At 45.4% G+C, this 24,030-nt stretch overlaps 1 protein-coding gene across 1 annotated transcript in view; it reads right to left on the reverse strand.

The window, feature by feature from the left end:
- MTCL1 (microtubule crosslinking factor 1) overlaps positions 1 to 24,010 on the reverse strand; it is a 129,433-nt gene extending 105,423 nt beyond the window's left edge. The window contains 3 exon segments of the mRNA XM_019418451.2: positions 11,560 to 11,718; positions 13,111 to 13,335; positions 22,572 to 24,010. Of these exon segments, the coding sequence (XP_019273996.2) occupies positions 11,560 to 11,718; positions 13,111 to 13,335; positions 22,572 to 23,642 (1,455 nt within the window). The 5' untranslated portion in view covers positions 23,643 to 24,010.
- Between the last annotated feature and the right edge of the window lie 20 nt (positions 24,011 to 24,030).

The following is a 24,030-nucleotide window of genomic DNA, read 5'->3' on the forward strand; positions in this document are numbered from 1 at the left end:
AAGATCGGGCAGCATTTCAACAGGGAGAAAAGGCATCCTGGCACAGTCCTGGGGGAAGAATGGCAGGCACCTCCAAGCTGGATGGGAGGGGGAGGGGCCTGGGGGGCTCCCATGGGAGCAAGTCGTAGGGCAGGTTGGGAGGCCTGTGCTCACTCTCTTCAAAGACAAGTTCTGCTCTCCTTCTTCCTATAATTTTCTCAGCAGAGATGAAAGAAGCAGCTTCATAAATACTTCTAAAAGTAGAAATTAATTTTATACAGAAGCCTTAATGGGTCAAAGAAAGACACGGGTGCCCTTCCTCACCAACCCACCAGAGCGGCTTTCCTCCAGCAGCTTCCCCTGAAGACCCCGGTCAAGCTGGCCCCACAAGCGCTCGCCTCCCACTCCGTCCTGGGAAGCCGCCTCTTCCTTCTGGGCCTGTAGAGAAGGGAGGAGGCGGGTCTAGAGCTGAGGAAAGAGGGAGCGGGAAAGAGTTGCTGGGAGTCAGGGAGACCTGGGGTAGCCACCATTCATAACCCACCCAGACCTCGGTTTCCTCGTGTAGGTGATAGGAAGGCTGGCCCACTCATCTCCGGGATTCTTCTGGCTCCGACACTCAGTAGGCCTGAGGTCCCCAGGCCTGGCTCTGGCCACGCGTGCCTTCACACCTGATCACAAGAGAGCCGTCAAATTCAGTCACTCCTTCCACCGCCCTTCCTTCGTCCTCGCCACCATTTTCTTTTCCTCCAACGTAACAGCCACACCACGTGGAAGTAACACAGTCCTCTGCCATAAAACTTAACAAACTAACTTAACCTAAGAAATGAAAGCATTTCGAAAACTCAAACCTGGGCAAGCCCCACCTCCCCGCCGGCCCCCCCAGCACAGCGCACCAGCAAGAAGCAGCAAACGAGCCTGCCCCGTGCACGTCCTGAGGCCTGCCAAGGCCCAAACGAGACCACGCCCAAGGAAGAGAGCGTAAGGACCGCTGTCAAGTGGATCCTTCTAGAAGATCTTAAGATGAGCCCTTCTTGATTTGGACAAGAAATGGCTCCAAGTGACCGTGAGTGGCCAGAAGAGACTGTAACGGGCTCTCCCTCTGCCTTTCCAGCAAGTGTGCGAAATCAGCCATTAGTACGATTTGTGGTTGTTGAACGGAACACACACACCCTCTTTCTTCCCAGACACCAAAACTGTTCCATTTACAGCTTAAGCACTCCCAATTATTTATGCCAAATCTTCCTGCAGCTGCTGCCCTGTTCCTAATCCTCCCCAGCCTCTGAACTCTGGATTTCCCGGCCCGGTGTTTACTCCCTTGGTTGACATGGCTCTATTCTAATCCCATCCCTGCCTCCTGGTCTCATCAGAATGTGCAAACGACCATTTCCCTCCAGACTCCTGTGCAGACATTGCATGTATGAGTACACGCACACACACAGGTACATACATTTGCACATGTGCATATGCATGCACACACACACACACACACACACACACACACACACACACACCAGACTCTACTCATGCTTTAGTGTTTGGGAAGAAGACTTAACCAGACACCCTGATTCTTCCCGCTCCCGCCATCATCCCATCTCACCTCATTATTAACTTAACAGGCCAGCTAACTGGGATATCATTCAGGGCACTGCAGTTCTCCCCGCCTCCTATTCTCCAGTTAGAGTCACCCTGCCCCCTTAACTCATGAAACCAGCAAATGGAACCAGATGCTACTTTTTTCCTTCTGAGGTGTCTTGGAGAGCCTGCCAAGCTAACACACAGAATGCCTGCCTGTATCCCACGCCCTGCCGGCCCTGCCGTCCACTGCTGACGGGGCCGGGAGCGAGGCCCTGACTGACTGCACAGCAGCTGCCAACAACTTGGTCAGTGTCCAAGGAGAGGCCCTGGCATGGGGACTCTGCCCAAAGATGCTTTACACTGGCTCACTTAAGCATATCTTTTTCTTATAAGGAGGACCATAAAGTCTGGAAACACAGATAATGTTTTATTAAACTATAGTGTAATAGCAATAAACCATTTATTATGTTTGTACACCAATGTTTCCAGACTTTTCAGCTGCCTGATAGTTTGAATGTGATGACACACAGAGAAAACTCCTCGCCCACTGGTTGAGAAGAAAGCAGAAAGACTGACTGAGTCTTTTCAGGCTGCTGTAACACAAATATTACGGACTGGGTGGCTTAAAGAACAAATCCTTATCTCTGATCCAATTCTGATGGCTGGGTAACCTAAGACTATGGTGCTGGTATGATAGGAAAGGATAGGATAAAATAGAGAGGGAAAGGTTAGGATCCAAGGTCCCTGGGTGGGGAAAAACACGTATTTTGGAACAATGCTGGGAACTTCTGACCACAGCAAAGTCCCTTGGGTGTAAGGTTACTCTTAAGACTGTAATCACGGGGCGCCTGGGTGGTGCAGTCGGTTAAGTGTCCGACTTCAGCCAGGTCACGATCTCGCGGTCCGTGAGTTCGAGCCCCGCATCAGGCTCTGGGCTGATGGCTCGGAGCCTGGAGCCTGTTTCCGATTCTGTGTCTCCCTCTCTCTGCCCCTCCCCCGTTCATGCTCTGTCTCTCTCTGTCCCAAAAATAAATAAAAAACGTTGGAAAAAAAAAAAAAAGACTGAAATCACCTACCTCCCTCCCCTCAGGTTCCCCTCAGTAATTTGACTAAAGACCTAACTAAAAATAAGAAGTAGACCATAAAGTGTATGACCCACAAGGAAAGGCAGGCATGGCCATAGACCACCCCTCCTACAATGGAAATGAGCCAATCAGGAATGGATAACCCTGCACCTGGAGCCATCAAGCCAAAAAGGGTGGAACTTGAGAAGGAACAAGGGGGAAGCGGGGTGGGGACCAGAACCTTATAAAACAAAGTCCCTTGCCTGTAGTCTGCTGGCATTCACTTTCAAATGTCCCCTCTCTGTAAAGAGAGCTCTCCTACTATTCTTCCTTTCTAATCTTCTACTCTAATAAACTTTTGCCTGCTGCTCATTTTGTGTCCACCTCTTCATTCTTCGAAGTGGTGAGACAACGAACCCTAGGTATTGAGGTAAAAAATCCTACAACGCTGGCAGATTGGGGTCTAGTGAGAACCCACTTCCTGGTTCACAGCCAGCCATCTTCTCACTGTGTCCTCATGTGTAGAAGAGGCAAGGGAACTCTGGGATATCTTAGATAAGGGTACTGATCTCATCTACAAGGGCTCCAACCTTCATAAATCAGTCACCTCCCAAAGGATTCACCTCCTCATTCCATCTTATTGGGAATTAGGATTTAACATATAAATTGGCAGGGGGGTGGGGACAAAAACATTCAGTCCCTGTCAGATACCTACAGAGAATACAGTAAGTAGAAGCCATGATGTAGCTGAATCCATGAGAAAAAAAAAAAAAAAAGAAAACCAGGGCAAATGGGAACTGATGAGTAGCAAGGTGGAAGGAAATGAACCAAGAGGCGGGGACAAAAGTGCTGAGTCATTGAGTCATGAACTGGAAGACCACTGGGGTTACTTGTGGCACTTGAGAGCTGCTACTGGAAAGCTTCCGCTGAACCCTGAAGGATCACATCCTGTTTTGGCAACATAGCACACTGAACTATCACGAGCCCTTCCCCCCCAAAACAGATAGAAATGCTAAAGAAAACATAAAAAGCAGAAATTTATAGACAGTTGACTCACATATACACAAAAGGAAAATTCCCTAGTGTCAGAAATGCATAAGGGATTAGGGGGTGGAGGGCAGGAGGGACTGATGGAAGTTATCACACCCAGAAATAAGCCCTCAAAGCCAAGGGTGTAAGAAGATTCTTCAATTAATGCGCCCAGACAACCCAATGAAGTAAACTAAAAATCACTCAGTGAGGGTGAGAGCAATAAGCTTCTGCTTAGGACACTGGGTGGTGAAAAAAATAATCTCCTTTTAAGTATAAAAATCTTTAGATGTCTGCCACATACAAGTCTGATATCCATTTGATACAACGCATTTGGCACACAAGTCCACAAGTCCCAAATTAACAATTATATTTGGACCAATAATACTACTGAGGCATCGGGAAAAGACTAATGCATTGGAAAGCATGTCAACAAACTTCAGGGAATTCCCACTAAGAAGAGCTCATAAAAAAAAAAAAATCCACTTTAGGGGTGCCTGGGTGGCTTAGTTGGTTAAGCCTCTGACTTCAGTGCAGGACATGATCTCACAGTTTGTGGGTTTGAGCCCTGCGTTGGGCTCTGTGCTGACAGCTCAGAGCCTGGAGCCTGCTTCTGATTCTGTGTCTCCCTCTCTCTCTGCTCCTCCCATGCTCATGCTCTGTCTCTCTCTCTGTCTCTCAATAACAAAATAAAACGTTAAAAAAAAAAATCCACTTTAAAGAGAGAAGTAGATCTGACAAACACAGGGATTAGTAACATCAAGAATTTAAGACAATGGAACAAACTGAAAGAGGCTATGACTTTAAAATGTTTCAAAATTTAAAGAAGAAATAAGAGAAGATGAGGAAAAAAGAAATTTATGAAACAGAACAAGCTAAATTTTAAAAATACTAATAATGAAAAGGAGACTCACTGAAATGAAAACTTAGTAGATGATGGGGCACCTGGGTGGCTCAGTCGGTTAAGCATCCGACTTTGGCTCAAGTCATGATTTCACTGTTGGTGAGTTCCAGCCCAGTGTTGGGCTCTGTGGTGACAGCCTGGAGCCTGGAGCCTGCTTCAGATTCTGTGTCTCCCTCTCTCTCTGCCCCTTCCCCACTCGTGCTCTGTCTCTGTCTCTCATAAATGAATAAAAAACATTACAAATTTTTTTAAAAACTTAGTGGATTAATAAAACAAATTATTTTGTAAAGAAGATAATTTGTAACTTGACAAGAAATGAAAAAATTATTCAAAATATAGCACAGAGAAGTAAGAAGATCTTAAAAAACAAACAAGGACAGTTAGGCAAGATGGAATATAGAATAAGAATGATCAACAGAAGTTCCCACATGAGACTAACAGGAATTCTGGAAGTAATATAGAGAACAAAGAAGAAACACTATTGAAAATTATTCAAAGACAGAACTTTCCAGATTTCATTAAAGACATAAACAGACTGATAATGAGTATTTCATAAAATATAAAAATAAATCTAGATACATCTGATTGAAACTACAGAACACCAAACATAAAAAGAAAAGCATAAAAGTAACCAGGAAGTAAAGACAGACCATCTACAAAAATGAGAATTATCTGACAGCAGCCCTCTTGATAGCAAAATAGAGCCAGAAGATAATGAAAATACTATCTTCAAAGTGTTAAAATCCTATGCCTGACTAAATATCTTTCAAGGCTGGGGATGACATAAAAAAATTTTTAGAAGATACCATTAACCGAAAGAAAACTACTCAAGGATATTTTAATAGATCAATAAGAAGAAAAGTGAACTCAGAAGGAAGGAAGGAAGGAAGGAAGGAAGGAAGGAAGGAAGGAAGGAAGGAAGGAAGGAAGGAGTGACACTCAAAAAGCAATGATGACACAGTGGAAAATGTGTAAATAAATCTAAATAAGGATTAACTATTACATTAGCCAACTTATGGGGAAATGGTTTCAAAAAGATGAAACTATAACGATACTATAATAATAGTATGAAATATAGGAGTTGATTGAGTTGAAGCTTTTATTTAAAAAAAAATTTTTTTTAACGTTTTATTTATTTTTGAGACAGAGAGAGACAGAGCATGAATGGAGGAGGGGCAGAGAGAGAGGGAGACACAGAATCGGAAGCAGGCTCCAGGCTCTGAGCCATCAGCCCAGAGCCCGATGCGGGGCTCAAACTCATGGACCGCGAGATCGTGACCTGAGCGGAAGTCGGACGCTTAACCGACTGAGCCACCCAGGTACCCCGAGTTGAAGCTTTTCTAAGATGCCTACATTATTCAGGAGAAGAATGGAGGTAATGATTAGTTTTAGATGTTAAGTCAAACATGCATGTTAAATATGTAAGAGTAATTATTCAAATAATACAATGTACAAATTCTTAAGCAAGAGACATGAGAATTAAAAAAAAAATCAATCAATCAAAATCAACATTAAAAAAACAGAAAAAAGTAACAAAAAAAGGCATGGAGTTTAAGAGCATAAGATACAGTGATAAAAATAAATTCAAACACATCAGTGACCACAATAAATGTAAATGGATTAAATTCACATTTTTAAAGAAGATATTATCAGATTACATTTTTAAAAAGACAGCTATAGACCATTCACAAGAAATACATCTAAATCATAATGCCATAGAAAAATAGAAACTAATGGAAATCACCAAAAAGCTGTACTAGGCAAATACTGACCAAAAAAAATATGGTATACATGATAAAAGCAAAGTAGTCTTTATAATAAAAAAATAAAGGAATACATTAGAATAAAGAGATCATTATCAAATGATAAAGGGAACAATTCATCATCAAAAACAGTTCTAAACTTATGCATTTATATTCAAAATATGCAAGCAAAATTTGACAGATTACAAGAAGAAAAGTTAAATACAAAATTATAACAGGTATTTTTAACATACTTTTATCCTAAATAGATATATTTAGCAGACAAAACTGTAAAGGATATAAAATTTTTGAACAACGCAATTAACAAACCATCTAATAAAATTTTTCCAAATTGCAGCAATCCACTAATGGACTGTAAATTAAACTTGTAACCACCATTTAAAAAACAGAACTGAATAGAATTGAAAGTATCAAAATGGATCCCATATGGCAAAGATAAGCATTATTTTGTGAAACCTTTATGTTTGTGTTTTTGAATGATGATACAAAATGTACTACTTGCTGTGAGTTATAAAGTTTGAGTCTTCAAGCTAATGGATTTATAGTCTTTGCCCCAAAATTGGAGCTTACCCTTTCCTCTCAAGCACTCGAGACCTATTCACAAAATCTGAACCGTTTACTAGGCACAAAAGAAATCTCAACCAAACCCAGAGAATCAATATCATATCCTGAATGGTACTGAAAGATGTCCCATGAGAGCAATCTGACTGCTAGTTAGTTCTCTGTGGCTTCATTCAACAATCCCTAGGGTGGATGACTAAAAGAGGCAAAGGCAGTCCAAAGATACAAACTTCCAGTTATAAAATAAATAAGTTATGGGATGTATTGTCCTGCAGAATGACCATAGTTAACAATACTGCATATTTGAAAATTGCTAAGAGAGTAGATCTTGGAAGTTCTCATCACAGGAAAAAAAATTTTATACATGTGTTTAGTAATGAATGTTATCACCAGTTATTTTGGTGATCACTTTGTAATATACACAAATATTGAACCATCATGTTATATACCTGAAACTAATGTCATGTTTTAGGTCAATAAACCTATACCTTATACCTCAGGTATACCTTATACCTTATACCTTGGGTATACCTTATACCTTATACCCAATAAACTTATACCTCAATAAGAAAAAAAAAATCCTCATTGTCTGGAATGATCTAGAACATGTCCCTGTCCCTTGCAAGTGCCAACTAACTTGGCCAGTTATTACTGTGTCTAACATATAATAACATATAACAAGTATTCAAAAATTTTTGGTAGAATGAAATACTATTCAGAGGAAGCACTTGGGCAATCTTTAAGAAGCTGAAACCAAGCTAAGATTAACTACTTTCAGCCTGTTGAGATGTTCCACCATAGAGTTGAGTACTAGAAGAAATATACTCTCCAAAAAGGCAAAAATGTTTCGGGCCTGCACAAGTGGAGGAGAATATGCGTGTTGGGTGCACAGACCATGATGTGAATAAGCACAAGGAAGCAGGAGAGCAAACTAGCTAAGCAGAAGGGGCAATTCCTCATGGTTTCACATTGCCAACCCTCTTTTTTTTTCAATACATGAAATTTATTGTCAAATTGGTTTCCATACAACACCCAGTGCTCATCCCAAAAGGTGCCCTCCTCAATACCCATGACCCACCCTCCCCTCCCTCCCACCCCCCATCAACCCTCAGTTTGTTCTCAGTTTTGCCAACCCTCTTTAATCATCTTATCTATCAATGGAGAGAGTGACTTTTCTAGGACCCACTCTGTTAGTTCAAAAGGGACCAAAGGGCACAGATTCTTCTCACCATGCTCTGCTGCCTTTTATTTCACTCCAGGGTTTACGGCAGTGGAGTGGGAAAACCAGCTGGGAGACAGGGATGGTCCCCAGCAGGAAGGGTCCTCTGTGTCACGCTAAAGAGTCACACTGTCAGATTTAAGGGAATGTAGAAGATAAAACAGAGAAGGGAGAAACTGAAGTACCTGCCTTTAATGTGTTGATTGCATAGGGTCAGCCCTCACTCACTTGAGAGAAGACCAAAGCATGGATAGGACAGAGGGTCTAAAAATTTCCCTAAGACAGCAAAAGCAGAACAGCAGAGCCTGAAGCACAAAACAGGTGATCTCAACGTGCGCAGTAAGAGAGGTTTAGGGAGAAGTGCCATTGCTTAAGCCCGAGTGACTAACAGGACGGTGGCACCGTTAGTACAAATGGGAAAGATGGAGGAGATTCACGTGGGGATGAGGGTGGCAAGTCTGTTTCTGGATACTCTGAGTTTGAAGTGCAAGGAGCAATCCATCATGGGGAAGTCCCCCAGGCAGATGAAAAGGCAGTCTGAAGCTTTAGAGAGAAGCCTCAGCAGCAGCTCCAGAGCAGAAGGGGCACAGAGATGAGCTATTTCATTGTTCTCTGAGGTTGAGGGAGGCGGGGGCGGGGGGAGGACACAGTCCTCTGCAACTACTTCTGTCACGTAGGGATGCGTGAAACGCACGAACTCTCCTTGCTTTTTCCAGAATGTGATTTATCCATTTACGAAACTTTGGAGGTGAGATTTACTCACCTCCGATGAGTAAAATAGTATCCTCGCCGGGGAGCAAAGCTCATGGCGTATTCTTTTCTGGCATCGGTAAAAAGAACCCATTCCTGGAGACCACAGCTGGCACTTTGCAGTACATACCTCCTCTACCACCTCTGAACCTTGGATCGCCTGGTCCCATCGTTCGCCGCCTCCAGTACAGTCTTCCGCACCTACCCTCCTCAGACTCCTGTCAGTTCTTACAGTTCGTTTAGAAGCCTGGTGGAAATATGCAGTCGTACCAGGCTGACTGCACCTTGGAGGTAAAATACCGATGGCATTCCAATCAAGCAATCTCTGTGAGTAATTTTAACCCACAGTGGAAGGGACAGGCTGGCCCTGTCACCTCCTCTGCATACATCCAGCCTGAGCCAACATCACGGTCTCTGAAGATCCTTGCCTCACCCTTGCCTGGCTTTGAATGTCAGCAATCATTTCTTCTCCCTCAGGAGCTATTTGTGACCTGATGCCAAGTCCTAGGCAAATCCACTGACGTGTGCAAGAGCAGCTTTGTTTGCTTTAAATATATTTATTTCCTCATTTATGTGTATATGTAACTTATATACTTATACGTAAGCATACACACATGTAAAATTTATAAAATATATTCCTAAGATATTTTCTATACCCTCAAGGTAAGGCTCAAACTGGAAATTTTGGGAAAAGAAACCATTATGGCAAACCTTCTGGCAAACTTAGGTCAAAGGAGAAAGAAAGAGGGTGCCTGGGTGACTCAGTCAGCTGAGCATCTGCCTCTTGGACTCTCAATTTCAGCTCAGGTCATTATCTCATGGTTTGTGGGATCAAGTCCGTCATCAGGCTCTGCACCGACAGCGTGGAGTTTGCTTGGGATTCTCTCTCTCTCTCTCTCTCTCTCTCTCTCTGTCCCCTTCTACCCCTCCGCTGCTCACATGTGCACTCTCTCTCAAAAATAAATAAACTTGTGGGGCGCCTGGGTGGCGCAGTCGGTTAAGCGTCCGACTTCAGCCAGGTCACGATCTCACAGTCCGTGAGTTCGAGCCCCGCGTCAGGCTCTGGGCTGATGGCTCGGAGCCTGGAGCCTGTTTCCGATTCTGTGTCTCCCTCTCTCTCTGCCCCTCCCCCGTTCATGCTCTCTCTCTGTCCCAAAAATAAATAAAAAACGTTGAAAAAAAAAATTAAAAAAAATAAATAAATAAATAAACTTGAAAAAAAAGAAAAAGTAGAAAGAAAGAAGTAAATTACTAGTAGAGGTAAAAAGACCCACAAGGAGAGGAGAAATTCCCCCAGTCACAGGGGTAAGTGTATGTGAAAGTTAAGGAGCAAGGGTTACCCATGAAGAAAGAACATTCTCAGACTCTACCTCCTCCGCTGTGAAGCTCACTGTGTCCCTAGGCAAGCTGTGGTCACCACAGCTCCACGTTTTTGCCCTTCATTCACTCCCCCACCCTGTGATTCCCTGATGCCACCACCGCCTAAGTGCCAGGCACTGTTCTAGGCACAGGGACCCCACAGTGAACTACCCAGACAAATCCTCTTCCCACACAGCTTAAGTTCTGGAGGCACATTAGTGAAGGCAACAAAGAAATAAAACCCGTGGCATTTTCAGACAAGTGCTGACAACATACAAGTAATTGACCAAAATCCATAATGTGTCAGATGGGAAGACGGATCAGGACGGCCAGGGTGGAGGCAGGGGCAACTTGAATATGCAAGTGTGGAGGGGAAGGTGGCTGAGGTGAGATGTCAGCAGAGACCTCAAGGTGAGGGACTGAGTCCCAGGGGTATGGATCCCTGGAAAAAGAATGTTGGCTACCATCCCTCACTCCCAGACTCAAGGAACAGCAGGGCACCTGACTGGCTGTGAGGGGATGGGGGTGGGGAAGTAGAAATATCCACATGTCAAGTTGAACCGTAAACATCTCGGTAACAGAGGCTGTGCTGCCATAATCCTAGCTGCATCCCCAGGGCCTGGTACAGAGACTGAATTAAGTGTGGGCAGATGCATGGCTGGATGGATGAGGAATGATTTTGTGGACTTCCTTATAATGGAAGCCAACAACAAAACAGGATTTGCAGTACTGTATGCAAAGGAAATACACACACACACACACACACACACACACACACACACACTCATTTTCTAGATCGCTGTGCGAGAATACATTCACTCCCTAAAATAAAAAGAAAAGAAAAACCTATATTTAAATCATATTGGCTGAATAATAGCTATAGGGGGCATACGCCTATTATCTGTTTACATAGGTTTAGTAGAGAACCATAACATATTTTCCAGCTCATGGGAAAAGAAGACTCAAGAAAAAAGCTACTGCTTAATTTTGTATTCTAGTAATAATATACTCCATTTGGGCCCATAAGAGGAATTAATGGCCAGCTCATCTGAATGGAAATTATAAAAAAAAAAATAGCTTTAGACCACGGTTCACCAAGTCTTTTCTGTAGCGGGCCAGACAGCAAATATTTCAGGCTTTGCAAACAACATACTGTCTTTGTCACAGTCTTCCCTGCTTTGTTGGGTTTATTTTTGTGTGGTTGTTGTTGTTTTATAAGGCTATGAAAAATGTAAAAACCATTCTTAGTTTCTGGGCCATACTAATAAACCATAGTTCACCAAATGGGACACCTGGAGTCCCAAAACCCCCAACAGTTAAACCCAAGAAAGAAATCCCCATACATTTTGGGATTACCTCTTTCAGTCTCTCCAGCTCATTTTGGAGGGCCTGCTTGGATATTTCCACTTCAATCATCTGCTGTCGGAGACTTTCGTTTTCATCTTCAGCTTTCGCACGCTTTTCCTCCACGGTTTCAAGTTCGTGGTGCAATCTAACAGATACATCTTTGGCTACCTGTATCAACCAACAGAGATAGTCATCAGAACGGGAAGCTTTCTGCGTGCTAAAGGCACATTCGAACAACTTTTGAGGCAGAATCATTAAGTGATATGATATCACAGTAAAGGGCAAAGACCCTGGCAATATTAACAAGGAGGAGGTATTAGTTTCAAACATGAAATCCACATTATGAGCAAGGATACAACCTTTTCATCTGGATTAAAAGGCTACTGTGAATAGCCCTACCTCCTTACAGAGTATCACCAAGAATGCCAGTTCTGCCCAGGCACACATGCTTTAATGATAAATTAGAAACAATAATAACAATAACAATAATCAACCAACCAACCAATCAATCAATAGTTCTGTTCCCTAAGATAATACTAAACCCACCTGCTTTAAAAAAAAAAAAATCAAAATAATCCTGTAAAATGATACGGTCAAGTTTTAAATTGTCTACAGTAGTAAAATATCTGAATGTTAGAAGCAGTTAAACATTTTTAACCTTCTAAAAGGAAACAAGGAAAGATTTTGCAAACGAAATATAAATCACCCTTACATCCCACTGAATGACATTTTGCTAGGGGTTTATAGATTTGATAGAATTACAAAGATTCTTTTCCTGTTATCATAATGAAAGGCGAAATGAGATTTCATAAGTGCTCCCATAATGAGGAGGACATTATGCATTATTCACCTCTTGATAAATGATTTGATAATCACGGCACAGGAGAAGCCACGCTACCCATGGAGAGAGCAAATGGTAGAAAGTCTGGAATTTCTTCACCTCATTCCCACTTCTGCCAGTGCTTCTCAAAAACACCTTAGACAATTAGCTTTAGACGATTAGTTATGATCCTCTCTCTCCTTCGGTGAAATCAAACCTCTACACCTGGGTTATGGTCATTTCAGGTTTCTGCATTCTAGAAACTTAAGTAACAATAAAAATGTTAAGTGATTATAGTCAACCTTTATGAGTGGCCTTTGACCATCACTGAATTGATAATCAATAGATTTTTTAAATATTCCAAATTTTAAGAAGGCGTTTCTGTATAATTCTACACAACTGTCAGGCTAAGTGGCGGATATCAATTCTTTCATTTTTTTTTTTTAATTGTAGATCCCTTACTATGACTTCTTTCCCTTACGTTTTGAGATTCCAGTTCATATGGCAGGTTTAAATCTTGGCCTGTCAAAGCCATATGACTACACATACCCTATAAGCCATAAGGGGAAGGAAGAATGTTTATGCTGGAATCTGTTGAGAGAGAAACACCACCGGAACATCAGGACCCTGTGTGAGTGGGGCCGAGGGCTGCAGTCTCAGATCTGTGATCCCGCCCCTCCCCTACCCCTGCAGCCCTTTCTGGGAATAAGCCGCCCTTCAACCCTGATCAGCTCACTCACCTTTAAATCCTGCTCCAGACTCCGGATGAGCTCGCCATCCACCTGACCAGTCTCAGCCACTTTCAGACTCTTCTGCTCTGCTTTCCTGAGGCGGTACTGCAGGATTCGGCAGTTTTTATTAGCACGGTCCAGCTCTCGCCGAAGCTCCTGCAGCTGGTAAACATCTTCCTCTAGGTAACTGTCTCTCATCTCTTCCATCTCAGCACGGAGTTCGTCCAATTCATCCTACACAAGCCAGATGGAGTTGACTCATAAGCCACCAGAAAAAGGATGGTGTCTCCTGCGTCCCCTGCTCAGCAATACTAAATATTAACCACCTGTACACTCACCCACCGGCTTATGGCCACACCTGTGTGACAGGACCTCTGGAAATGGTCACACAAGACAATATCCTCAGATGTCTATTCAAATCTCATGGATCCAGAAGCTAAAAACCAGGATGGATTATTCACTGCAGCCTGCCAGCCTTTATTCCCCTCCTCATATTTTCTTACATAATCAGAATCATAAATGAAATCGGCTCTGCAGATAACTAAACCTTTAGATTCACACCAAACATTGACCTAAACTTGTATGTTTAAGACACAATCTAGGTGTCAAGAGGAGTTGGACAGAGCCCGCCTTCAAAGGACATAAACTTTAGTGGGGTCGTAAAACGGAAATGCCCTGGAATTATAACATACCTGCAAATGTCTCTAAAAACTCTGTACCACCATACAAATCTCAGCACTGACTATGTGACTCAATTTCAAAGATACAACCTTTTGCATGATGTCAAATACACGCTGGGGTGGTGTTTTTCCATCCACCTGGGCTTTATTTCCTATCTCCACTTGATTCTGGCACCAGCATGAAGACGCCAGGACGTTCAGGACCTTCAGCATGAAGGTTCAGGAGAAACCCAGGAGTGGTTTCTGGCCCTCCTCTTTCCCTCCCATTCCACAGTCATTCCCGTGCTCTCAGTCCAACACAGCCACAAACCTGCAGGGCGCTCTCTTACCTGTGATGGCTGCACACCACTGCTAGTCCCTGCCTTCATCCCTCCCAAGGGAGCAGCTGCACACATAGACAAGTTGTGCGGGGCTCCCTGCCTCCCCTTTAGCCCATTCTCCACCCGGAGTTATCCTCTACTATGGAACTCAGACCATACCCCTCAAAGCCCCCAGGGGGATTCCCGCTGTGCTGAGAAATGTCCTCCCCAAGGCCTCTGAGCTGCCTCCTTCTTCCCTGCCACACTGCTGGTCTCATAGGGCCAGGACTCCTGGCCCTCTCTGTTCCTCCCCAGCTTTTACAGAGCTCACTATCACATAAGCCAGAAGGTGCACACACAGTGCCTTCCCTGACCACCCATCCCCACCAGGTCTCTAATCCCTTGCCTTCCCTATTTTCTCTCCATCCCTTACCACCACTGGCTAAAAGTTATTTGTGCTTCTTCCTATTCCTGTCTGTCGCCCATACTGAAATGTAAGCTCTGAAATGTAACAGACCCCTTGTGTGTCTGTTCCTCTGCATTCACAGCGCCCAGAGTAGTGTGAGCCACGCAGCAGGCCTTCAATAAGTATTTGTGGGAAGAACACACATAAACATCGGTCAATACCTACAAAGACCAAATCATAAAGATGACCAAAATCTAACTTAAATGCACCCTTGCGTCGTTCCAGTCTTGTAACCGAATCATGAAAAATTTTTCCCAGACCCACAGATGTAGCTGCAATATGCGAGACAGAAATTCTATTGAAATATTACAAAAGATTTTAACGAGGAGTAATGTGGAGGGTGGGAGATTAAGAAAAACATTCTAGGAATTTTCTTGATTAGTTTGGTAACTGATGGTTTAAATGCCTCCAGACTAGGATACACTCAGTCCTTCCCATTTGTTTTGTTCAATTAACACTGAGGGTCAAGGAAAAAAACTCTCCGTGACACAGACACCTTAAGTTGTCAGGTCTTGTCCTACTATTCAGTTTGTTTCTGGATTCTCTCTACCCTCGCTAATCCTGCATTTGTTCTTAAAAGCAGAGATTTACTTATAATAAGGAACAAGAGTTTCCCAACATCAAAGCCTCAGGTAGACAAGAAATTGACCAGAAGGGAATCTCCTGAAGAGTAATTTATCCTGGAAAAGATTAAGTGTAAGTGTAACAAATAAATTGGGAATCTGTATGGAAAAACACAAATTGGCACAGACGGGGTAAAGACAGCTGTCCAGGCAACCTCGATCATACGAAGCCGTCTACTGGAAGGAGCACAGGTGTGGTATCTCATACCTGCAAACCTCAGTCTGTAGATTCTCCCTAATCTGCCCACACTACTCTAACTAAGACAATGACTTACTCAACTGACTATGACTCCAAATGGAGCTTGTCTGAATGGGCTACCAAGAAGAACGGATGTTAAAGAAGAAAGCTTTGCCACTTCCCAGTGGTCACATGAATAAAATGTCTTTTCTTCTCTGCTTCTGAGTGTTCTTACAAAATTTCTATAGCAACAGTCACAACCCCACTAAAAACATAGGATGCTCTAGTGTGCCTTAAAAAAGGTAAATATTAACATTGAAAATGTTGTGAAGTATAAGCAAGTTTTTTTTTTTTTTTTTATGTTCTTTTTTCCTTCATGGAGATCTCTTCCCGTAAGTCTCGTTCCTCATCAGAAAATTTGCTGGGACTAGGAGCTCATGGACCAAGCATGGAAGCCAGTCAGTTGATCTACATATATGAACGGAATGGACAGGCTGGGCTCCTCGGGGAACTGGAGAACACAGGTCTTTCGGGAAGGTCCTTGCCAACCTCTAGCAAAGAAGAAGTTGGCAGACTGACGCCCAATCCCTACGCTGAGGCTGTGATGCCGCTGTGTGGGAGCCTTGCCCTTGACCCGACCCATGCTAGGGGAGACCAACTGCAGACTGCAAGCTTTAAAACAGGCCTTATGGATGTCAATCTTCTAGTAAAGATTAGGTGACTGGTCCTGAATCTTCAAAATCAAGGTCAAGTTTTCCTCAGGTTTCACCATGTATATGATAAATCTGACTTTCAGAAAGAGCCTATTCTCCACACTTGTGTCTGAGTACAGTTAAAAGGAAATTGTTTTTTCCTTTTGGGTAACTAGTAAAAAAACAGTTCAAGATAAGCAATAATCACAACATGTACATGCATGCATACAAATATTCAGTAACTGTGGCCATTCTGTTCATGGAAGGAAGTGTCTGTGATCATGTTTCCTTCTAGAAAGCTTATGTATAAAAGCCAAAGTCATTAATGCCTGGAATTACCTGTTACTCAAACAAAAGTGTTCAAAGTGTGATACAGCCATAAGAAAACATAAGATACAACTTCCAGGGATAAAAATGTTCTCTAGTCTTCAAATTTTGTACCGGAGAGGACCCTCATCGACCCTAATATCAAATGCTGGATGTCACATAGATGTGTAAACAACCACTACAAGCTAAAACAAACAAACAAACAAACAGTATTTAGGGGCTAGATGAACCCACACCTCCAAATCATTCATTACTCCAGATGTAAACAGCTAACATTTTTTGGCATAAATAATCACCAACATTAGTTGCACTGAAAAGAAAATTAGGGAGAGACCATAATTGCATGTATTTGAATCATTGCTTTTATAACTCATATGTTATCTAAATAAATATTTGTAGAACATAAGACATCCTTTTTTCAGTATTTTCCCTTCATTACTAAACCTGCCAGGAACATATTACCCCATTTCATAGACAAGGAGAGCAAACTCATGCTGGTAAATCTGTCCAAAGCCTCATAGCTAACAAATAGAAGCTAGACTGCAAGCCCACATGCTCTTTCCAGTAAATACTATAAATTATTTGCAACAACCGGGACAAATGGAACAATAATACGCTTTAAGTCATACTTTAAAAAACCTGCCATAGATGTGAAATAATAAAGCAAGCTAACACCTTTAGATCTTGACAATTATCAATGTGTGAGTATATCCATTATCTCAATTGGTCCTCAAAAAAAAAAAAAAGAAAGAAAAAAACACTGCAATGTGCAGCAAAGATATTAATACTCCCATTTTAAAAATGAGGAAATTGAGATTCTAAACATTTAAATGGCTTTTCAACACTAGTCTATTGTAGAGATGGGACCAAGGCCAGTGTTTCAACTCTTTTCATAGCGCCTTGAAAAAAAAGCAGTTTTCAGGTTCAGTGAAAAGAAGTTACAAGAAAAGCAAATTATAAACCATGTAAGCTGGCAGCAGACATTTGAAAAGCAAAAACTGTGATTATTCAGATTAGGGTCATGATGGATAGTGATTTTCAAGCTACCATTACATTAATTTTCTGACAGCATGCCCTAATTTAGAATACATTGTATTACAGAACCTTAAAAATGTCTGCCATTTAAATGTTTAAGAAAACCAAATCAAGCAGAACATATAATGTTTCTGGCAAATATAATTTAGACAGAGTAAGTAAAAGTAGAAAATTGCTGTTGTTTTTTTATATACAGAAACTAAGAAAAAACTTGCCCTTAATCAAGTTTTATATTGAATTAACATCAGGTCTGTTGCATACCTCACTAAAAAGCTAATTTACTTTTAATTAAATCTATTTTTCAAATTTCATATATCAAATGGAATCTTGAAGTCAAGCAAAGCTCCCCAACTACTCCCCTTTGCCTGCAGATAACAGATCGAGCCTTATTATATACATCAAATTAGAGAAATAATGAGGCACCATGTGTGCACTAGAGTAAACCAAGATTAAATGACACACATTTCAATGAAAACAGTTTTACCCACAAATAAAAACTAAAAACACAGTGGATACTGAATGCACCAATGAAAACAGTTTTACCCACAAATAAAAACTAAAAACACAGTGGATACTGAATGTACCGTATCTGAACTTAAGGGATGCAAACTCTTGATCATACTGATAGTTTTATTCAAATAATAACCTCCTTTAAGCAACCCGAAATCAATAACTAGTTCTACATTAATATTTTAATAACGTTTCTTTAAACAGACCCAATTTGGCGAGGGGGAGCAGTCGTCTGGCTACTGTTGAAATAATTCCATCTTCTGGGATTTGCAGACAGAAACTATTGTCTGTTGTAATATACAAATAATCCACCTCATTTCCCTCTGGACAATGAAAATGTTCTCTGCACAGTCCCAGCTGTAGCTAAGAAGGCACAGGGGCCGCTACCATTGTTTACCAAGTGACAGTTCACCCAGCAGCTGATGGGCTCTGTTTGTCCTGGTCTACATTATCTTGCCACCTAAGATTATTACAGCCGCTCTTTCACAGGCTGAATAAAGAATGGGCGTGGAAAGGGGAATGTCAGGAAAGAATAGGAACACTGTCCACTTTAACCCTTCCAAAAGAAAGGGAGAGGAGGAGCTCAACACTTTAGCTGTTCAGAACTGTGTTATTCTTGCCTGTGAGTGTCTCCCTTCTGGGCCATGCCGAGCACCTGGAATCCAAGCAGCCCAATTTAACAAAACCATTTCAGAGCTTGAAACTCAAAAGACTACTTCCGGTAAGAAACAGGCTGGTAAGTCTGGATCAGGGGTGATACACTGCAACCTATAAAATAAAAAATGACCTTACCAATCATCTCCTTTAGGGAATCACTCCTTTCAAAGGATCGGATGTTGCTTGCCCTGGTAGCTAGCAGTGACTTCTGTTTTAACCCGAAATAATTCTTAGGGAATAACAGAGAAAGCAGGGCAAAAATAAGCAACCCTTCCCCCCAGCCCCACCTGCATCCATCCTGCAGGGAACTGGCACTTTTGGAGAACACTATTTGGGCACATGCGGAGGGGACATTGTGAGCCCATCACCAGTAATTCCAAAAGCGTTTTGGGGGGCACCTGGGTGGCTCAGTCGGTTAACGGTCCAACTTTGGCTCAGGTCCTGATCTCACGGTTCCTGGGTTCAAGTCCTGCCTCCGGCTCTGTGCTGACAGCTCAGAGCCTAGAGCCTGTTTCAGATTCTGTGTCTCCCTTTCTCTCTGCCCCTCCCCCGCTCGCAGTCTGTCTCTCTCTCTCTCTCTCAAAAATAAACTTTTAAAAAATTAAAAAAAAAAAGAAAAACATTTTCAAAATAGGTCAATAAATTCAACTGATTAAATTCTCCTGAAAACCCTGTGGGAACAGAGAACATAATTAGTATGTTCACAATGAGCACTAAGGCTGGTCCGATTATCTCAGAGCACTTGGGCAAAACACGGCAGTGGCAGGCAGGTGGGCAGGCAGGAACACACCAGCCGCGTTTTGTGGATGCTCTCAGCACCGAGAAACATGCCTGGGTTCAGTCTGAAAAAGGAGCAAAGGCCTTTGGACAACCGAATTCAACTGCTCACCTGAATTTCTGAAGACTTCCAAATATATCTAAGTTCATCGGGAGTAAAGGGACAAGACTGCTTTCCTGCCTGTGTTTTCACGCAAAAAGCCAGCCACCTGGATTGAGTAGTTGTGCATTTTTCATTTAGTCAACTTGGTGCCCTCTGATGAAGAAGAGATAGCAGGGCCAGGGACGCCCCAAGCAGCTCCACACTGCACAACCGAAGGTATGTACTTCTCTGTTGACATCTATTTAAAAAAATACAGCAGTGGCTAAAAACCAAGAGAATTCCACTTGAAGGTCTCCATCAGTAAGACATCCGCCTATGGTTTTGCAGGCCTGATGATTCTGCTTGATTACCCTTTGGTCATGCTAGCTCAGGAAGTGTGACAGTCTTGTGCAGTAATGGTGACAGAACTGACTTGGGAAAGAATGTGGCACTTATCATGGTCACAGTCCTCCAGGATATACCCACGTAAAGTGCCCGGGCCAAGTCTCTTCTTGGTAGGTAACATTTGAATAGAAGAATGCTCTGTCTAATCACAAGAGCTCTGTACCACATTCTCTAAGAAAGCAGATCAAGGATGCACATTGATCTACTGTGAGAAAAAAAGCAACCAAAGCAACCAAAGGTAAGTTTCAATTTAGAAACTTGCCCTGTGCCAAGGCAAGCCTCCTGCCTCTGACTCCTGAGGTCACTTGTGCTCACAGCCCCATTGTGCACAAGTGGGCACGCTCACTGACCTCTAGAGAAGTCTGCCAGGATTGCTGTGTTTTCTCCCAAATTGAACTATTGTAACTTAGCTTCTGGATAACGAAACACGTAACTCACACGTATATTTGTGAGCATACTTCTGGTTTCCCAGCCTCTTTCAGAGCTCCTCTACCTCCTGCCCTCTCCTGCCGACAGGGGAAAGGCTGGGAGATGCACTCAGGCAGAGTAAACGGTTGGCCGTGACACTTTCTCCACAGGAAACGGCAACTGAACATTTCCCACAAATTAAACACTGTCAGTGGGATTTATATGACCATCTGTACACTGGCTAGTGGAGAGGGGTTCATTATGGCCCTTTCGCCTAAAATGAAAAGAGGCCCCCTAGGAAAGCTAAACATTGGGAACATTTCAAGCTAATAAAACAACTCAAAAGCAAGCAGTATACGCTGAGAAAAGCAGGCTTGCTGGGAACAGGGATGCAGCCTGGTGCAGTGAAAACAGCAAAGGCTCCGGGGGCGGGGGAAATAGAAGCTGTACCTCCTAGCTGGATGGCCTTGGGCTGGTCATTTAAGTTTTCCGGGTTCTCAGCATCCTTGTCTGTGAAACTGGGGTTATGACAAATATAACAACAATTATACCCTATGTTGTTGTGAAGAATCACTGAAATATCAAATATACCACATCAGACTCCAGGGTCAGACACCTATTTCATTCACAGAGGCTCTACCCACGTGAAAAGATAAAGCAAATAAACAGTCACCTCAGAATGAACTCTAAAATGACTGCTGCCTACCTGAAGATCAAAGATGCGATGAGAAACATGTTTTACGAAACCCTCAATTTTCTGTCGCTTAGCAGGTCGTGATTTGGATAAACACCATTTAATCAGAAACACTGGGGGTCTGGGATCATGCTGAGAGCTGGAGCTATAACCGAACAAGGTAATCTTTCTGGCCCTTAGGGAGTTTACATTTGCTGAAGGTTTACAAAAGCGGCGATTTCAAAATGGAGTCACATACGCTATCACTGCCCTTTCTCTTCAGCACCTTTGAAAATCGTTCTGTTGTCTATTATGTAAGAGTGGGTGACACAGGCAAATGTACTACTTGAAACATCTTACTCCCAACTCCCAATCTGGTCTCACCCCTCCTCTGCCTCACTGCCACATCTTTGCAGACAAAACAACGGCTGGGCTCATTTGGGGAGAGCAGCTCCTGATAAGAAGTTTAGGTTCAGAATACTATTCTGTCAGCAGTCTGAACTTCACACTTAACCACCTTAAAAGGGCATGCCCTTGGTCCCACTGGCCAAAGCCTGGGCCTCATCTGGATACATTCAGTGTTTGCTGAGAAAAAGTACAAGTCACATCACCCAGATGAAGGAGGGACATCCACTGGTTTGGGAGATATATGTTATCATCTTAACAGAAACGTGAAAAGATTGGTACCGCTGTAGTTATTCACTAACTTGAGCACTACAATAAATTAAAACAGTTGCCCCCCATACTACCCCCTTTATTTTCTCTCAAGTCACTTCAACTGTCTTGAACCCCCTTCCCCCAACACTGTAAGCCCTCTGTTCTGCAGGACCAACCTGACCTCCTCTTGGGAGAAAAGATGGAAGTCAGATCGAGTGCCCCAAAGCTAACAAGACCAAAAGGCCATTGCTAGCTAGCAGGCCCTTAGGAAAAATCCTCAGAGGTAGGGGGGCAGAGGTTGGCAATTCCCTCAAAAGTGCTGGAGTGCTGGGGGAAATCAAGCAGTCTCTCCTGACACAAAACACCAGCTTGTGGACGCCTACAAAGGACAGGCAGGCCAAACCTGCCAACTCCTTGTCCCTTGACACAGGCCACCCTCATGGGGCCCCTGAACTTAAGGTGTATCACCGAAACACTGGGAGCACCCCCCTCCGAGAAAATAGAGGGGGTCTCACGTTCTGTAAACGCAGGAAAAGCATCTGGCACATCCGCAGCCTGGCCCACTGCAGGCTCCAGAACCTACACGCACCTGCCCTAGGCCGGGACCAGAGCTCCTTGGCTAGGGGTAGCCAGATCCCACAGGTGAGGGTGTGCATGTTTTGGCCCCACGGAGGGTCGGCTGTGTATCCAAAATGTGATTCTGGCCACCTCTCTCCCGGCACATCAACAGAGGCAAAGACGTCAGCAGGAAGAAGCAAGACTTCAAGAAACAAGAAAAGCTAAGTGGGGTGGGAACCCGCCCGGACCCACAGGTCTTGCTGCTCCTTCCAGAAGTTTTAGCTTAAGTTTCCAATGCCCAGTGTGTGCGGGGGCGGGAAAGTGAAGGGCAGAAGAGAGAACGGGCTTGTCAGGACCGGGCAGGCAGGGCTCGCGGGTCCCCGCCCGCACCCAGACCTTTCGGGGTGGCCTCCGGGACACCCGCGGCGGAGCCGGCTGCTCACCTTGAGATAGTCGTTCTCCGAGCGCAGCTCCTCGATCTCCCGCAGCAGCTCCTCCTCCACCGCGGCCGCCGGGATCAGTCGGGTCTGCTCGCCAAGACCGGGGTCCTTGGGGATCCCGGGGACCGTTCGCTCGAACGGCGCGCGTCCCCCGGCATCCTCCGCCACAGCAGTTCCCAGGGACCCCGCGGGGACTCCGCCCGGGCTGCTCCGACCCCCGAGGCAGGCGCCGGCGGCGGGAGGCGCGGCAAGGAGCGCGGGGGGCTCGGGGCTGCCGGGAGGCGCCCCCCGAGCCGCGGGGCTCGTCGTAGGGGCTCCTCGCAGCGGTTCCCGGTCGCTGGAGCCCGTGCCAGACTCGGCGTCGCTGCTGGCGGCGGGGAGCAGGCGCTGCTCGTCGGACAGGGGTTCGGAGGGGCAGTCGGAGAGGTCGGAGCTGCTGTCCGTGTGGCTGATGCGCGAGCCTGGAGCCGGGGAGCCGGCCGCGGAGGTCACGGCGAGGATCACGGCGGGGATCGGGGCGGCGGGGACCGGCGGCCCGGCGGCACGGGCGGGGGGCGCCCCGGAGCCGCGTTTGGCTTTGCGGCCCTTGGCAGCGACGGACAGCGGCTCGGTCCCGGGCGGCGGCGGCGGCCTCCCTGCCCGGGGCAGCAGCTCCCCGGGCGCCGTGCGCGCCACCCTCCTGGGGCCCGGAGCGGCCTTGGCGCCGCCCGCTGCCCTGGCCCCGGCTCCCGGCGGCGGCTTGTCCTTCGCGCCAGGGGCGCCGCCGCTGCGCCGAGAGAGGCGGCCGGGCGCGGCCAGGGTTCCTGGCGAGGGCGGCGCTTTGCCCGCGAGGCTGGGCGAGCGTGGGGCGGCGGGCGCCTGGGCTCGGCCCGAGGAGGGGGCGGCCAGGGCCGGGCCGGACGCCGGGGTCCGGCCGTGCAGATCCTTGAGGAAGGGTCTGGCGGGCGAGGGCGCGCGGTGCAACCGCCTACGCTCGGCCAGCGGGTGGAGGTGATGGTGGCGGTGGTGCTGGCCGGGCGGCAGCGGCTTCGCCTCCGGGGTGCCGCCGCCCGCGAGGCCGTTCAGCGTCTCCATGGCCGGGTCCCGGGCCGCGAGCAGCAGCTCGGGCGGCAAATGCTCCGGGCGGCGGCGGCGGCGTGCAGCCTCCCCGCGCGCCCGCTCATCACTGTCCCCAGCCCCGCCCGGTCTGCGCCCCGCGCTCTCGCGCCGCCGCCGTTCCCCGCGCACCCCTGGCCCCCAGGATCCCAGCGGGGCTGGCGGCCGCCGTCGTCCCGCTCTCCCCTCGCTGAGGTCACTGCCGCTCGAGTTCACCCGGCACAACGGCGCGGCGGCTCCCCGCCGCTCGCATCCCTAGACGCTGCGCTCCGGGCTCGCGGGTCCGCACACCCGCACTAGTCCGCTGGCGGCGCGCTCCCCGCTCCCGCGTCGGGTTCCCCGCCCACGGCCGCCCAGCTCCCCGCAG

Source organism: Panthera pardus, unplaced genomic scaffold (assembly GCF_024362965.1).
Source record: "Panthera pardus isolate Hobbes unplaced genomic scaffold, ASM2436296v1 HiC_scaffold_15, whole genome shotgun sequence".
Lineage (NCBI taxonomy): Eukaryota > Metazoa > Chordata > Mammalia > Carnivora > Felidae > Panthera > Panthera pardus.